General features: G+C 48.4%; 1 protein-coding gene across 3 annotated transcripts in view; it reads right to left on the reverse strand.

Annotated features, from left to right (window-relative positions):
* The window catches only part of Anxa6 (annexin A6), a 53,495-nt gene that overhangs the window by 9,766 nt on the left and 31,344 nt on the right, over nucleotides 1-12,385 (reverse strand). For all 3 annotated transcript variants that reach the window (XM_027427466.2, XM_027427465.2, XM_027427467.2), the window contains 9 exons: nucleotides 12,076-12,198; nucleotides 10,737-10,795; nucleotides 9,208-9,286; nucleotides 7,017-7,098; nucleotides 5,712-5,806; nucleotides 5,341-5,454; nucleotides 5,162-5,252; nucleotides 3,732-3,811; nucleotides 2,970-3,023 (listed from right to left, as the gene is read on the reverse strand). In XM_027427466.2, the coding sequence (XP_027283267.1) occupies nucleotides 2,970-3,023; nucleotides 3,732-3,811; nucleotides 5,162-5,252; nucleotides 5,341-5,454; nucleotides 5,712-5,806; nucleotides 7,017-7,098; nucleotides 9,208-9,286; nucleotides 10,737-10,795; nucleotides 12,076-12,198 (777 nt within the window). The remainder of the gene's footprint in view (nucleotides 1-2,969; nucleotides 3,024-3,731; nucleotides 3,812-5,161; nucleotides 5,253-5,340; nucleotides 5,455-5,711; nucleotides 5,807-7,016; nucleotides 7,099-9,207; nucleotides 9,287-10,736; nucleotides 10,796-12,075; nucleotides 12,199-12,385) is intronic.

Raw genomic sequence — 12,385 nt, forward strand, 5'->3', positions numbered from 1 at the left:
GGGTACTGCACTTATGTGCACATAGAAACACATACATATATATATTTTTAAAAAAGGTTAAGACTGGAATAGTGGAGAAGCTCAGAGTAAGGCCCTGTCTTATGTAGTCCTGGCTGGCCTGGAACCCACTATGTAGACCAGGCTGTACTGGAACTCACAGAGATCTGCCTGCACTGTTAAAAAAAGGACATCTATATGATTTACATAAGTCAAGATGAACATATGTATTATATATATTTGTGCTTCTTTTATCTAGATAAAAAATACTGATATTCACTATGTAGGAGGTACAAACATTGACAATGTAGCTCTCAAGTATCTAACTCATAAGGCCAGAGTTAGGCGGTTTCTTTACCCACTCTGGAATTTTAGGATCATTTTCCCCATTGTAGAAATACTTTATTTCACTTGATTTAAGTGGCAAGCAATGATGATCCTGTTTATAAGGCTTATGGGCTACTCTGGGCTTTCAATTATTTCAATCACCTACATGAATTAAGAGGGGCAATGTGCAGAGTGGAATAAGCCAGATACAAGCCTGTAACATGATGTTTGCAGAGGGGGGCAAACCCAGAGACAGAAAGCAGATTGCTCTGGGTTAGAGGGAGAGGAAACCAGGAACCATTAGCTCATGGGCTCAGAGTTTCAGTTTTATCAAAAGTAGAGTTCTAGGGGGCAGGGTAGCAGCGGTGGCTGTGCGCTGTGAATGTATTTGATGCCACTGAAGATTGTAACTCAGGCCAGGGAGAGGGCTCAGTTGGTCAAAGCACTTGCCATGAGAACCTGCTGAGTTTGCCCAGAGCTCATGTGATGGTGCACATCTGTAATCCCAACACTTTCATAGTGAGAGCAGGAGAAAGCCTGCAGGGCCAGTAGCAGTGCGCAGACAGGAGAGGCCTGCCTTGACAAGATGGAAGGAGAGAACTGACTCCTGAAAGCCGCGTCTGACCCTTAAGTATCATTTCCCTCCCCCTTCTTTCTTTCAATAGGGCCTTTGATAGAGTCCCGAAAGTCACCATGCAAAACAGGTTGGCCTAGAACTTGCGTGGCACCTCTGCTGGAATGGCATGTGAGGTTTATTCTGCCCAGCTTATTTTAACTGTCATAAGCAGGAAACTATTTATATATACAAAAAGAAAGCCCAATTTGAATATCTATATTAAGTGATGACTACAGGGGAAGGGCAGATTTTTTTTCCCTTTAGCTCTATTTTCTAAAGTTTTATGAAAGAATACATATTCCTTATGAGACAAAAACTTGCTAGTTGTCAGAAAATGAGCTGACACTGTACCAGGATCTGCTCCTTATTCATGGAGAAGCTACTTAGTCTCTGTCAGTGCAGGGCTGTGGTTCAAAGGGTCCCTCCACTGCCTCCACCCAGGTTCTCTCTCTCCCTTTCCCTTGCAAAGCAGTTGCTGGGCCAGGACCACCACTGCCCGACTGGCATCCAAGGCAGCAGCATTCCCTAGAGATAGTGTCAGGGTACAGGATGGATGCTGGTGAAATCTAAGATCGAAAGCCCTCTGTTACACCACAAGGCTGCTCATGAATACTAAATAAACACCTGTTGGATGTGTGTGTGAAATATGGGCTTAGTACATGACAGTGGGTGGGGTTACCCCACGGCTAGCGCCTATGAATGTACTTGAATATAATTGAAAACACCCTGTTGACTGGGACCCTAGAGCTTCTATTCTGGAACAGAACTGGGCCGCTGGACCACAGTTTCTTGATCAAGGAACTATATGGGAGATGGTGGTGCTGGGTCCTGGAGGGTATTGTGGAAGCCAGACTGGAGTCAGTTGGACGTGGGTGCCAATCAAACTGAAGCCATTCAGCAACTGTCCCTGTGGGCAGGCTAAGGCTGCATTTCTCCCCAGGAAAAACAATATGGTACACAGAAGAGTGTCAATGCCTGCTCAACACAGGGCACATCTGCTAAACTCTGTAACAAGGGTTTGGGGGTTGTTGGATTTTTTGTTGTTCTTTTGGAGACAGGGTCTTGGGGAGCTGAGGCTAGGCTCCTGCTCTTCCTGCCTCAGCACCCCCAGTGCAGGGGCATGCCTAACTTTGCAGTTTCAGTTTTGTCAGGCTACCCTAGGGATTGCTGAGCTGACACTGGTGTCTCAGCCCATGTCTGCTGGTGAAGCTGGGGGGCTCAGCGGCTGGGACTCTGGGTTTGTCAATGCTCTTTCTAGTCACCTACTGTAACCCTTGGATGCTAGTGTTAGAGTTAGTGGCATCTGTGTCAATCTCCAGCATGGGGAAGCTCTTTCAGCATGTGGGGATGGGGCAGTCAGAACAGATGGAGACCTGGCTCAGGTCCATGGGAACAGTAGTGAACAGTAGTGAGGGCCTCAGTGGGGCCTGTGCAGCCATACTGCTCTCAGGGAAAATGACTTGTGGTTGTCCAGCCTCTAAAAGCAGCTTCAGAGAAGCAGAGTGGTCAGGAACCCTGGTGACCCTTCTGTTATCTAGTTATCACTGGACATAGGATACCTGGGATACATCATTGGTGAGTGACAACAGCTTGCTAAACTTTGCCAAGTCAATCCCTTTGACTTTGGTCTCATTTTTCAGACAGGAAACCCAGACATTTGGTTCTCAGGCCTCTTTTCCAGCAAGATTCCAAACCCACTCCTTCTGGGTCAGTTATCCCTGGGCTTGATCTGCTGTGTGATTTGAGAAACCAGTCACCCTCTTGGCCTTCCATTTCCCACTGTAGGCTGAGAGGTTTGACATGAGCGATCTATGATTGGATTGCCTTATAATTCTGAGGGTCCCAGTATCCACATGGGACATGCCAGTGACACAAGCTCTACCCTCCCAAACTCACTTTGAAAGCCCTCAAGCATTTGCTTCTGACCTAACCAAACCAGCCATGTCTCAGCGAGGAGCCAGTTCCACCTGACAGTCATTGCCTGTCAGGGACCTGTCAGCTGTCCAATAGAGATGGCCAGGGGTCTCACCTGAGCATCTTCCCGGGCCTGGTCTCGGTTTTCTCCTCCTTCTTCGCGATTCCCCTGTCACAGGACCATCGAGAAGTCAGTCCCCAAACATTGCCCCACAAGTACCCTTCAGTCACCCATGGGTGACTTGCTTAATCATGTCCCTGTCTCCCTTTCCATTTTTTGCAACACAGAAACAATTCCAAGGTATGCCACGTGGCCCCTGGGTTATAGGATCACAGGACAGGGTCACCCATGTAGCTTTGGTCTATACAAAGGAGACCAAAAAAGTCACAATACCAGTCATCAAAAAGGGATTCTCAGGTTGGCAAGATGGCTCAGTGGTTAAGAACACTATCTGGACTTCCAGAGGTCCTGAGTTTAATTTCCCGCAACCACATGGTGGCTCACAACCAACTGTAATGAGACCTGGTGCCCTCTTCTGGCCTGTAGGGATTCATGCACACAGACCACTGTACACATGATAAATAAATAAATCTTAAAAAAATAAATAAAAGGGGGGGATTCTCACAAGGTGATGGTGGTGCACGCCTTTAATCCCAGCACTTGGAAGGCAGAGGCAGGTGAGTTTTAGGTCAGCCTGGTCTACAAAATGAGTTCCAGGATAGCCAGGGCTACAAAGAGAAACCCTGTCTTAAGAAGCAAAACAAAACAAAAATAACAACAAAAAAGGGGAACAACAGAGATTTTGAAGTGGACGCCTGAGGAGGCAAGGGGTGGTTTCTGGGGATGAATGGGCCTCGGAACCATGAATTCACTCACCGTGGCCAGAGAAATGAGGATCCTTCTGAAGTGGCCAGATGTATCTGAGCTCAGGGCATCCTCCAGGGATTTGTGATAATCTGAGATAGGAAGAAAGGTGTGAGCAGCTGCAGGCTGGGAGGATTGGATAGTAGTGAGAGTCACACCTGAGTCAGGCCCATGTCAGCAGGAGAGGTGGGGATAAAGGAGTGTACAGCCAGTTCTTGAGGGCATCCAGCCATCTTCCTGCCGATTTCAGGAGGTAGCTGGCACTGGTACCTGCCCCTCCACACTCCTGCACCAGCTCCCCATCTCTCCCATTCACTATCCATTCATTTTGTTGCATTGTTGGGAATTGAACCCAGGGCCTTGTGCATGCTATACCCCAGCCCTCACAACACCTTCCAGTGGAACCTCCCTTCCTTCCCTCCCTCTCTACCATCCCTCCTACACAGCAGCCACTGAACCCCAAAGTATATCTGTGACTTCTCCTCCACTTAAAATGACTGTTGTCTGGAAGCCCTGCAAGAGGAAAGCTGTTCCTAGGTCTGACCAGAAGCCGTAGTGTTTCAGAATGAAAATCCAGGGCCACTTGATTAAAGCTTAAGGATTTCAAGACAATAGTAGTGTAGGGTACAACGAGGCAGGAGAGACCCTCCTTCTCATTAGTGGGCTAAATGCTCTCTCTGTTCCCCAAATTCTATCTAAATTGTCTTCTACCACCAGGACTCTCTTGGGGCAGCTAACTTTCCCTAGATGCAGAGCTGGGCACATGAAGAGGCTTGTGAAAGCCCCTTAGAAGGGATGGAGAGACAGCCCAGTCAGTAAAGGGCTTGTCACATGAGCATGAGGACCTGGGCTGGATCCTCAGACTCACATTCTAAAAACGAAACAGGGATAGTAGTACATACTTGTCATCCTACAGCTGGTAAGGGGAAGAATGGAAGCTGGCGCTCCTTGGCCATCAACCTTGCCAAACTGGCAACCCCTAGGCTAGTAAGAGACCCTGTCTCAAAAAGCAAGGCGAGGCCAATGGCATATATCAACAGGTAAGGGTGCTTGCTACCAAGCCTGAGGACCTGAGTTCAGTTCCTGGAACCCACAGAGTAGATGGAGAAAATTGACTTCCACAAGTTGTCCTTTGACCTACACATGCATGTGGATGCACATGTGTACATGCATGCACGTACACACACACACTTACAAAAAAATCAAATAAGGTGGATGGTACCTGAAGACACACCTGAGTTTGAACCCTGGTCTCCATCCATACACATATATATCCCTACACACACACACAACAACACACACACACACACACACCACACACACACACACACACACACACACGCAAAGCTTCACAGAGGCCGAGGTCAGAGCAATGGGCTGATACTGACAGCTGGGGGACTCCCTGTTGCCCAGCAGCCCTGGGCCAGCCCTCCCACACTCACCCTCCTTGTAGGCCTCGTTGATGGCCTGGATTTCAGCATTGGTCCGAGTAGCCAGGATTTCAATAAGAGCCTTTTCATCTGTGCCAGCTCCCTAGAAAGTCCACACAAAGACATGTCCACTGCAGTTCTGACCCTGAGTACCAGTACCCCTGCCCCATTGTCAAGTATGTGCACTGTACCTCCATAGCTTTCTTCAGCTGCTTAGCATCGTAATGGGCTGGAGGCATCATGAGCCCCAGGATCAGCCTTGCCAAATCTCCAGAGATCTCCGACTTCAGGTCAGCCATTAAATCCTGCAAGGACAGAACCACACAGAAACTGTCACCTTCTTTGACTGAGTCCCCACCAAGCCATCTCACACACATATCACTCACTGATCACAAAGAACTGGGGGCACAGAGTGACCCAAGGGCAAAATATTCCACGATGCCACAGCCAGGCGGGGGCCTTATTACCATGAAGCCCCTGGTGCCTAATTGCACAGAGCTGGCAGTGACAGGCTGAGCCTCACTAGGAGGCGACATCCAGACTAGGGAGGAAGGACCCTTACCCGGCCAAAGTGAGATTTGAAGGTCTGTCGGATCTGCTGCCGCTGGGCGTTGCTACGGTGTGTGATGATGTCGATGATGGTGGCTTCATCAGTTCCTGGGTCACCAAAGCCACATGCCTCAGAGGAGGTTCTGTGGCTCAGCTTTCCCAGCATCCCTCCACCCACTGACAGTTCCCATCAATCTTTGTCAGGGTAAAGGCCTGGGTCGGTTGCCAGGTGCTCCTGGCCCCTGTGGGCTCCTTGCTTTTTTCTGTCATACCACTGGATGAGATAAAACTACAATCAGGAAGGTGGCAGGCACTAGGTGATAAGCACCTGGCTGGCAGTTGGGGTGGCAAGCAGTGGGTTGGGTGCCAGAAGCTCTGAGTTCGAATCCTGGCTCTGGCAATGGCTGCCTACCTTGGGAAGGTCCCTTTCTCTTTCTGGGACTCTTTCCACATCTCTAACATGAACAGGATCCTTCCAATCCTGTAATCTCAGCATAGTTAGTGACTGTATTTCCTTTGTCTTCAACTGTCCCTGACAGTGGCTCCCAGGTAGTCTCTCTAAGTGTAGCAGGTTGGCTGAAGGCATTAGGACACTACTTCCAGCCTGTCAGTCAGAGCCACCAACCTCAGGTCTGACACGGGGATCTAGTTTTCAAAGCATTTGCCCCTGTAGTTTCACGGCCACAGAGATGCTAGGTAGGCATTACTCTCATGAGAAGAATTCACTGAGACCCAGGAGGTGCAGGACCCCTTGGGAGTTGCTGCTGGGCATATGGAAGAAGGAAAGATAACAGAAGTGCCCACCTCCTCCAATTCTCCCTCCCAGCAAGGGCTTTCCAAGCACAGGCCCAGTTGGGTGCAGACAGCTGACCATCTACACTCATGCAGTGGCTTTTCCCACTGTCAGCAAACGCAGCCTAGAGGAGCCAACAGTTGGGGTGTTGTCACCCCAGCACTGGGGTTTGGGTTCTTAGGTCAATAGACCTCATTTTACACACTGGGAAAGTGAGACCAGAGCTGTTTAAGGACTTATCCAGAGTTATACTGATCAACACCTAAAGCTCAATGACCAGTATTTTCTTCCACACCAGGTGCCTTCTCAGAAGCTATAGGACAGACATGTAGGCGTCTAGGAAGAACTCTGGTCAAGTTCATTCCAAATCCTCTCCTATCCCTCCTTCCCACCGGAGGTGGAGGAGGCTCCCACACACTCCTCCTCATCCTGCAGCACCTAGCTGGAGGCTTCATCCCTGGCTCCTTACTGCCAAACCTGCCAGGCTGCTGCCTGGAGACCTTCTCTGGCCCTTGTCATCCTTACCGATCCCCTTCATGGCTTTCCGCAGGGCCTTGGCATCAGCATCTGGGTTGAAATCATTGGCTGCACACACGGTACCCCTCAGCTGTGAGAAGGGGAAAAGAGGCTCAGCAGGTGTCTGGAGGCCCCTGGGGAGCCAGGTCCAGAGAAGAGCATGCAGAGTGGCCAGGGCTTTCCAGGCTGAGTCCCAAGCCAAGCAGCCTGGGGAAGGAGGCACAGCAGACAAAGCCCACCCAGGGCTGAGAGAGCAGAGAGTCTCAGGCCTGGGGAGAGGTGAGTGCTGGACAGAGAAGTGGGCAGCTCCTGGCTCAGTCTCAGCTCCAGAGGCTGGGGCCCCTCAGTATCCCAGCCACCCTGCCTCGGTGACCTGATGCTTGGTGTAGTCATGGCACCTTGGTAAGGAGGCCAAAACATTCAGAAGTGAAATAGTTTCCCAAATTTTAGTCATAACTTAATGACATTCATGCTGTTTCCTGTATTTGCTATTTCTTAATTGTTTCTTTTTTATTTTGCTTCAGTGGTTTTTGGGTTTTACTGTTTTTTTTTTATTTTTTATTTTTTTATTTTGTGTAGAGACAAGGTTTCACTATGTAGGTCTGCCTGGTCTGGAACTCCCTAAAGAGACAAGACTGGCCTCAAACTCAGAGATCTGCTTGCCCCTGCATCTGTCTCCCTGAACGCTGGGATTAAAATGGGCATCTTCATGCCTGATCTTTGCTTAAACAGTTTTGTTTAGAACAATTTGGGGGAGGGGTGCTTGACATACTAAGCAACATCCTAGCCTCAACAGATCTATCTTCAAGTACATTTAAATGGACCAGGCTGGTCTTGAAAGAGATCTGTCTCTGACTCCTGAGTACTGGGTTTAAAAGCATGAATCACCATGCCTAAACTTTTTTTTTTTTTTGGTTTTTTGAGACAGGGTTTCTCTGTGTAGCTTTGGAGCCTATCCTGGCACTCGCTCTGGAGACCAGGCTGACCTCGAACTCACAGAGATCTGCCTGCCTTTGCCTCTTGAGTGCTGGGATTAAAGGCGTGGACCACCAACGTCCTAAGCCTAAACTTTTGTATATACTTTTTATATCCTCTTGTGCTAACAAGTGCCTGACACATAACAGACATTTAAAAAATACTTAACAAATTAATAAAAATATTTTTCAATGGTAGCAACTAAACTGAAAGCCTCACTCTTGCCAGGCAAATACTCTACTACTGAGCTACGTCCCCAGCTTTGAGCTTTTTTTTATTTTTTATAAATTTTATAATTTATAAAATTATAAGATAATTTTATACTTTATATACCATCACAAACTAGAAAGAATTTATCCTACGCCATTAACAGATGATCACCCATAAAAATAAATGTAATGCCTGCCCCTACTCAGGTTAAAGGCCACCAAATCTAAGATGCTATTGCTTGCCAAGACCAGAACTTTAGGCCAGCTGCCTCAGCTCTCTGTGTAAAAGGGCAGCCAGCTCGCAAAGCACCAATGTGACACCAAGCCAATTTCTCTGTACTTATCAGAAAGGCTGGTGGAACTGAAAAGAAGTAGACGCTCTTTTGAAGTTGGGTGTTAATTAATGCCTACACCTCCATCTGCCAAGCCAAGCTCATTCCTCCCAGACACCTGAGATCTCCTGTGTTTGTCTTCAAATTTAGGGAAGACTAGAATATCAGAGTTCAAGAGCTGTTAGGTCACCAGGACTGCCATGAATAAGCCCCTCATTAGAAAGGTTCAGGCATAGATGCCTCGAGAATGGTGAGGACCCAACAGTGTCTGGACTGGTTTGCCAGGAGCCTCTGTGAAACCTTTCATCTTGTCCTTTGTGGACCACCAAGCGTGAGGGTGCTCAGGAGAACACCCCTGAGCCCTGTGGTAATATACCCAGGGGTACCCTCTGTTCTACTGAGGGCAGCTCAGTATACGAAGCCCAGATGCCAGGCCCAGGATGCAGAGGCCCCCATGGAACCAGCCCAGTCTCGCTGGAGAAAGCCCTGTTAGTAGAGAGCAGGCAGAACACTTCCCGGGCGATTAGAACCAAGGCAGGGATCTGGAAGCTTCAGGTGTAAGACGCATCAGCTCGGGTTAGCCACCAGGGGGCAGCTGGGGGCCAACCAGCTCCGCGGGAAAAGTGCAAGCACAAGTGAAAGCCAGTGGTCAAGAGGTCAAGCAGGAAGTGGGGAGGGTCTGACCTCGACTCGGGCCACTGCACTAAGTTCCCACATCTGATAGGCCACCTGTGCTGCCTCCGGGAAGAACTGGCCAGCCGCACTGGAATGGAGGGGTTCGGGGAGAGGACGGGAGGGAATGTCATCACGGGCAACACTCCACGCTTCCAGCACAGTCTTATGCCCAACATACACATATAATCAACACACACACACACACACACACACACACACACACACACACACACACACACACACACACACACACACACACACACACACACACACACAACGTAGGGTGAGACATCCACATACATTCTAATACAAAGACACACGGAACACTAGGTGAGACCACAATGTATACCTTAATACACCCATGCATGCATGCACACAGCACCTAACCAATACAAACCTATCTGGCTTTATTTCTTCTCCGGTCTGAGTTCATCAAAGGACCCTCTAGTCCAGTGATTCTCTGTCCTCCCTTGAGCTCCCCCTAACTTAGGCAGTGGGCTTTCCCTAGCTGCCTCGTTGGTCTCAGGCCCAAGTAGGACAGTCCCTCAATCTCTTCTTCTTTATAACATGGGCGACTTCCCCTCTCAAATAAGCCAAGGGAAGGATATGGCTTCACCACTCCCATCTCTCTTTTTGCAAGGCACCTGGACCACCAGTGTGTGGCATGGGATTTGTGGCCTCTGTGGCCTGAGCATAGTCAACAGGAAGCTTTCATGTCCCTTCCTTAACTGATCACTGAATCCTGGAGAAAGAAGTCAAAGCACCCACAATTTCCTTGGTATAAAGTTGGTCATGTCATGACATAGTCACCTAGATTAATATTCCAGGAAGGGCCCCTGCAGCCCACCTGCCACCTCACCTCTTTCCCCAGCTCTCCACAGAGTACATTGATAGTCACAGAAAGAAGCCAGGCCAGTCCTCATCACCAGGCCTTCTTAGACGTGGCTTCTCAAGACCCTCTCTTCCCAGCTCCCCCTCCTTTCATTAAAAAAAAAAAAAAAATTTATTATGTATAAAGTGTTCTGTCTGCATGTACCTCTGCCAGCCAGAAGAGGGCACCAGATCTCATTACAGATGGTTGTGAGCCATTATGTGGTTGATGGTAATTCTGGAATTCTAGTGTTTTTAACCACTGAGCCATCTCTCCAGCCCTCTCTCTCTCCTTTCACTTTTTGAGACAAGGTCTCACTATGCAGTCCTGGAATTTGCTACATAGACCAGGCTGGACTCACAGAGATCTGCCTGCCTCTGGTATGTGCCACCATGCCCAGTTTAAATCCTGAATTCTAATTCCTGGTCCAGATAGTGGACTGACTTCCAAGTTCACACAGCAGAGGGTTCCATGTATAGTAGACCACACTTGTTCAGACACACAGACCCCCAAGACAGCAGAGACTGGAATGCCGAAGGCCACTTTCACCCTCGTTTGGCATTCCAGCCTCAGAGGAGACCCAGGCTCATGCAATCTACCCATCCATTGGGGATGGTCACCAGCAGAGTCAGGTCATCCTTCCATCCTGGGCCCAGAACCCACTTACTCATCATCTCCTCCACATAGCTTCAGCAGAGCCTTCTTGTATTCACCAGAGGTGTCATTCTGGGGAGAGAGGAGGAAAGATGACCTTAAACACAGCCCTGGCTCTTCTTGGAGGGGGGTGGTGCAGAACACTCACTCACACCAGCCCTGCCTCTCCTCCTGCCTGCAGTGGCTGAGGCCACCAAACAGTGCAGTACTGGTCACTATCCAGCAATCAGCTCTCTGGGAAAGACAGGAAGGAACAAGTCTCTAGAGTATGTATGTCATTTGCCACATTTCCTGAGGTATAAATACTTCCAGTAATAACAATTTGTTGCCATACAGACTTCACTAAACATGGGATTCCCAGATGCTTGCTATTCTCCCATGGCCCTGGCATTCATTCCACTGTCCCAGGTGCAGCACATTCAAGGGAAACATTCCATGAAAGTACAAGTCCATGAACAAACCCACGGGAAAATGCTCAAAGTGAAACAAATATTTGGTCAGGCCACACAATGATACAGATGTTTTATCCTTTGAAGCTTTGGAATGGACCTCAAAATATTAGCAGTTATGAGAATTTCCAGGGTAAAGACCCTGTGCAACAGAATCTTTGATTTTTCTAGATTTTTGTAAACTTATTTCCCCATGGAATGTCCAATGCATGACACTCATAAAAATCCTTGTTGGGTACCATTTATGAGCACAAATTGGATCTTTTTCTCTGTTGGCTTATAAAACTACTACATCTGATGATCTCTTGGCAAGGCTTCATGAGACGACCACCCCTGAGGTAGCACTAATCACCCATCAGGCTCCAGGGTTCTCTAATTAATGCTCACTTGTGTTCTTTAATGAACTTTTGTGCAGAGACTGTGGATACCCACTGCCCCTGGGACAGCATCCTGGCCCTTAAAGTCTATTTACAAGCCCTGCAGGATCCAGTCATGTCTTACTTTTTAAAGTTTTATTTATTTTTATGTATACATATGAGTGTTTGTCTGCATGTATGTATATGTACCATATGGGTGCAGTGCCCAGGGAGGCCAGAACAGGGCATTAGATCCCCTAGAATTAGAATTACAGATAGTTGTGAACCCTCATGTGAGTGCTGGGAACTGACCTGGCTGGAAGAACAGCCAGTGCTCTTAATAGATGAGCCATCTCTCCAGCCTCCATACCTTTCTTTCTAGTTGCTTCTGTTACCAGCTACCCTGATGCTTAAACTTCTTCGAAAATGTCCTAAATCAAGAGCTCTTGGAATGCTCAAGACTCATACACTCCTATGTAGAGGTTCCAAGACCTAGGTGGTAGTGGTGGAAGAGCTCCTCTCCCCATCCTCTCCAGCACCCACTCACCTTGATCATGCTGTACAGGGACTTCTCATACTTGGTCCGGAAGATCTCCCGAATGTCAAGCATGTCCAGCTCACTCCTGGAGACCATGATTCGGATCAGGGTGTTGTCGCGAGTCCCCAGGCCCTGGAGGACATGAGGGCATGAGGGCATGAAGGACAGCACTCATAGGGAATGTCTGACCATCTATGTGTCTTGCACTCTTGGAGTAGCCAAGAAGGGCTAGGACAGCCCTTGCTCCAGAATCTCTCATAGCAAATATTCATTAACTCTAATGTGCCATATAAATATCACAGATATCATTGGTGTCATA

This window comes from Cricetulus griseus, chromosome 7, assembly GCF_003668045.3.
Source record: "Cricetulus griseus strain 17A/GY chromosome 7, alternate assembly CriGri-PICRH-1.0, whole genome shotgun sequence".
In the NCBI taxonomy this organism is placed as follows: domain Eukaryota; kingdom Metazoa; phylum Chordata; class Mammalia; order Rodentia; family Cricetidae; genus Cricetulus; species Cricetulus griseus.